Raw genomic sequence first — 5,192 nt, forward strand, 5'->3', positions numbered from 1 at the left:
ATTGTGGCCTACTGCACTAGGCACTAATACTGAAATTAAAATAAATGTGATATTGTAGGACAGAAAATACTGACAAGGGTTCACAGTTAGTAGACAAAACCATGAATTTATTTACTAGATTTCAACTCTGACTATGAGAATGTTACACCATTTTCCAGGATTCTTCCCAAGGGCAGATTTCACTCTATGTCTGGTACCAGCAGCTAATCCATAGCAACACTGTGTGACTCTAATATCTGGATCTGTGATTAAGGCACATGAGACAGTATACCGTGCTTTAGGTTTATGATAAATAATTTGATCAGAGATTAATGTGTTATCATTATTATGTTTGTTACAATGATGAAAATGCGAGAATGCTGGCTCTTTATGTCTGCTTTCCACTGGTCTGTCTACCTGTGATGCAGAGACTACTTAAAGGCAGATTACTGTATGCAAGACTTTAAACCCCAACTGCCCTCTATTCAGACTTCACACAACGCAGACAGCTGATGTGAGGATCGAAAACAGGAGAGCTTATCTTAATCAGGCTTTCTGGCTGGAAGACAGGCAGAACATGTAACATTTGTGGGCAGTTTGCTGTACAGACCCAGACAGAAACAACAATAAATCAAGATGCCACTTTACAAGGGACTACTTTCTTTACATTGATGGATAAATTAAAAAAAAAACTGAAGTAATCTGTCACTGAATCTGTGTGGTGCAGCGATGGGGGAATGGACCATCCTGGAAAGGCTTTTGGAGGCCGCTGTTCAACAGCATTCTACAATGATAGGGAGGTAAGGGCAAAGTTCAGGCCAGTTTGCAGCTACTTGCTTAACTAAGTTCACTTGCTTCATCTAGAATAAAAATCTTTCAACATTCAGCGTGTTACTCTTATAAGTATTGTAGAAGGTATAGACAAAATACAGCTTCTATGCTTCTTTCCACATGTAGCCAGATAGAGAATGTGTCACAAACCTGGGAAAGAGGGATTATAGCCTATAATGATTATACAAATTAAATAAGTAAAGCAAAAGTATATGGTTGCATGTGTAGAGGTTGGCATGTCATGAAGATGATGTCCCAAGTTCTTACCCATGGTAATTATTAGGAATTATTAGGAATAGCAAAGTTTGTAATAACATGGTTTGTGCTGAAAGCTATATTGTATGTAAGTTCTGCTTTTTTAAAATAGTAAATGTTTTCATACGCAGTAGACAAAAAAATCCCTAAAGGTATAAATAGATTGCCCCTGTTCTTTTATAAACTGTAGACATGTGCATATGCATAGTTTCCTATGTATTAATTACAAAAGGAAACACCTTGCTGGAAAACTATCAGTTCTTTAAGAGAGACATTTTAGAAATATAAGAAGCATAATTACATATGACAGTACTAGTATGTAGAGATGCCATATAGAGCTTAAAATATAATCAAAACATAGCATGATACAAAAAACAGACTGAATTACAGAATGACAAGAATATGAATATATGGCTGGAAGCTGTTCTGGAGAGTTGTGGCAAGTTTCAATAAAGGAATGCTGCTGAATAGTGGTATTATTTTTCATGCATAATTAGTTGTTAGAAACCATACATTTTGCCTATTAATGCCAAATAGTAGTGGAAAAGGTGATTACTTCTGAAATCCTGACAGTAAATTAATTCATCAGGAAAGCGATTAATGTAGAACTTAAAGCCTATGCTTTTAGTATTTGATGAGAAAATATTAACATGACAACTTTTAATTGTAAATGAAATTGTAGACTTTATAATATTTATGTAATGGATAGATTCTAGTCTCTCCTGTTTTCTTATTCTCTTCTATCTGTTGTAGGATTCTGTTGACCGTAGTTGTAATCTTCCGAATCCTTATTGTGGCAATCGTTGGAGAAACAGTCTATGATGATGAGCAAACTATGTTTGTCTGCAACACCCTGCAACCGGGATGTAACCAGGCGTGCTATGATAAAGCATTTCCAATCTCCCATATAAGGTACTGGGTTTTCCAAATTATTATGGTGTGCACCCCAAGCCTCTGTTTTATAACATATTCTGTCCACCAGTCTGCCAAACAAAAAGAAAGGAGATATAGTTCTGTCTTCTTATCTTTGGAAAGAGACCATGACATGCTGAAACGTGAAGACAGCAAGAAAATAAAGAATACCATTGTCAATGGTGTACTGCAGAACACAAAAAATTCGACAAAAGAAAATGAACCAGATAGCTCAGAAACAAAAGAACTGCATAATTCAGTGAGTAGAACTGTAAAGTCAAAAATGAGAAGACAGGAAGGAATTTCTCGGTTTTACATTATCCAGGTTGTTTTCAGAAATGCACTGGAAATAGGATTCCTGGTAGGACAATATTTTCTTTATGGTTTCAATGTCCCATCTATGTATGAGTGTGACAGATACCCTTGTATTAAGGAGGTGGAATGCTATGTATCCAGACCAACTGAAAAGACTGTTTTCCTTGTGTTTATGTTTGCTGTAAGTGGAATATGTGTACTGCTAAATTTAGCAGAACTGAATCACCTGGGTTGGAGGAAGATCAAAACAGCTGTAAGAGGAGTACAAGCAAGAAGAAAATCTATATGTGAAATCAGAAATAAAGATTTGCCCAAAATGAGTGTACCTAACTTTGGCAGGACCCAGTCAGCTGACTCTGCATATGTATGAAGGCAGTACATATTAAGGTAAAGCTCCCTCTCAAACAAAAAAATGATGCAACTCAAAATCTACTTGTTTAAAAGCAACATCATTTTGGATTTATGTGGTGTACACCGGGCTAATGCAGTTTAAGTTAGATGAGGTTAACAAACTATTTATAAGTGTCATAAGCCAGCTGTGATAAACAAAAAAGGATTCCATTTTATGCTGGCCTTGTGAGTTTCACTAACCTGTATATATCAAGGCAGCAATATGGCTTTAAGTTGGTTAAATTCTTGTTGAATGGATCCATCAATATAGATCCATTGACCCCTGGCTCATCAAATATATGAATGTTGTTAGGTGTGAGATCACAGAGATATGAGGCTAAGTTTTCCCTTACCCTCAAGGTTCAGCTATTTAAGAGGACCTATGCATGGAGATATGGGGGTGCGGAGAGGTTCCCCTTACAACAGAAGCTATTTAATGGGCATTTTTCAAGTAACAGGGTGCTTGATGTGTCTGTTTGGATGGTATGGGGGTTGACAGATTCTGTACTGATGTAAAGCCACAAAATTTGATAAGAGTCCTGAAAGAGAAGAATGAACAGTTTTGTTTCAGATGTCCTATTTATGACTAGGCAACTTGCATATTGTGTATTTAGCAGAAGAGAAAATATAATTGAACAGTAAATCTCTGCAGTGGGTTGTGTCTGGGTTATCAGATGTTTCTCAACAGCCACAATGAACAATGCTCCAATGACTAGCTTCTGACTTTACTCTGTAGCCTTTTCATTGTGTGGTTCTATTAGTATTCGTTACATTCAACTATACGGTGCAACACACTTCTGTTTTAAAAGTTGTCTGAGCTGTTTATGTGGAAGACCTTATTTTAACATGTTCTTAAACTTGTAAAGTTTTTTTTCTTTTGACTCTGTTACCCTGTTACCCTGTGCCTGACCATCAAGTCTTCCCAGATTGGACTAGAGCCTGCTCATTCTCCCTTATCAGCTTTCCCCATCATGGGAGTTGGAGCCATCCAGAAAGACAGTCATTCAGGCAAACATGAGGGCTGTTTGTACCCTCACTATTATCCCAGCAATGATGGCATATGCAATAGTCCCTAAGCTCTCCTGTTCGTAGGGTGATGTGTGTCCCACATGACCAATGGGACCGCTATGCCTTCCCCTTACAAGTGCGAACATCCGTGCACCCAAGATGAGGGCTGCAGAATAAGCATCTTGGTGACTGATTGCCTGCCTAGGGCTATCTCCTGTATTACTGATCAAGGTGGGTCTGGCCATCCTTCCTGAGGCAGCTCCAATAATTGAACTCTGGTCCTCTGGGTCACAGTCATGACTTTATCCATCTAGACAAAATCAGATAGCTTATAAGTAGAAAGTTTGGTAGTGAAGCCTGTCATATAAGCAAGTCAGAAACAAATGCCACCAGATCAGTAAAAGAAGGTGGAGAGATCGATTCATTACTCAACATCTCCATCACATCTGCAATAGACACCCCCTGCAGAAAAAGCTTCAAATGGAACCTGAAAGTTAGATGGGTTTTCATAAATTCACTTCATGCTCGACTAGCCTAGCCCTCCTTGAGAGGAATGGTATAGTCCAGGGTGGAAACTGGCATGGTGTAATGGTTACATGACTTGGTAGCCTTGAATTTCCTGTGATTCCTATGGTGTTATTTGCAGAATAAATGGTAAACTATCGAGAGAGGGTACAAAAAGTTTTTCAGTTTTGCTAGAGAATAAAAAAGTGTGTGTCTGTGTACAAACGCTTATAGGTAGCCTATGTAGTACTAAGCTCAGATTAGAAAAGAACTCTAATGTTTTCTGACTTGCATATTGTAAACAGAATATTGTTAATACCATATTTGGAAACCATGTGTTGTACATATATGTACATATGTATATAGGTATCACTTTTAAGCACACATACTGTTTGTCTTTTAATTGCAGTTTTTAAATAGCACTTTGGAGTGGAACAAACTAAAAGAGAATATATATTTATATGCTTTTATATGGCCTTACTGCATTGTCATTTTAAAATACATAACAATTCAGTGGTCAAATATAAACAATATTCTTTGAATTAAGCAATATATTTGCTATCATTTCTACATTGTGAATGCTCCACTGACACAACTTTATGTAAAAAGAAACCATTATACTAAAAAGGGAAATGCTTTTTTCTTCTGAATAATTTTTTATATGTAACTGCAACTTTGCAAACTGCACAGATAATAAAGATAAGTGCCATTCATTTTAATTAAGTACAAATTTTCAAACACAACAGTTCGATTCACAAATGATCAGAATACACTGTTTAAACAGTGACATTCAACTGTATCAGTTAATTTACAAGAGTAAGATTTTTTCCAGGGTTGAGGTGAAGCCCACAGCAGCTGTACAACTTCTCACTACACAATTGTTTCAAAGCTGATAAATGTGGAGAAAATATTGCTTTTTTTTTCACCAAATCTATAATACTTACCTTAGCAGGAAGTGCGTGCTTGCTGACTATAGTGAAATCAGAATATGAATGGTG

At 36.9% G+C, this 5,192-nt stretch overlaps 1 protein-coding gene across 1 annotated transcript; it reads left to right on the forward strand.

Moving 5' to 3' along the window:
- The first annotated feature begins 708 nt into the window (after nt 1-708).
- Nucleotides 709-2,662, forward strand: GJD2 (gap junction protein delta 2). Its single transcript, XM_044073723.1, has 2 exons — nt 709-779; nt 1,819-2,662. Exons 1-2 carry the CDS (start codon nt 709-711, stop codon nt 2,660-2,662), a joined length of 915 nt encoding a protein of 304 aa, XP_043929658.1.
- The last annotated feature ends 2,530 nt before the right edge of the window (nt 2,663-5,192 follow it).

The sequence above is a fragment of the Protopterus annectens genome, chromosome 6.part0, assembly GCF_019279795.1.
Source record: "Protopterus annectens isolate FY-2018-M chromosome 6.part0, PAN1.0, whole genome shotgun sequence".
In the NCBI taxonomy this organism is placed as follows: Eukaryota; Metazoa; Chordata; order Ceratodontiformes; family Protopteridae; genus Protopterus; species Protopterus annectens.

What these genes read in the sequence shown, in the direction of transcription:
- GJD2 (XM_044073723.1), top strand. Translation starts at nt 709, where the DNA reads ATGGGGGAATGGACCATCCTGGAAAGGCTTTTGGAGGCCGCTGTTCAA. An exon ending in CATTCTACAATGATAGGGAG is followed by an intron (nt 780 to 1,818) that starts GTAAGGGCAAAG and finishes TATCTGTTGTAG; the next exon opens with GATTCTGTTGACCGTAGTTG.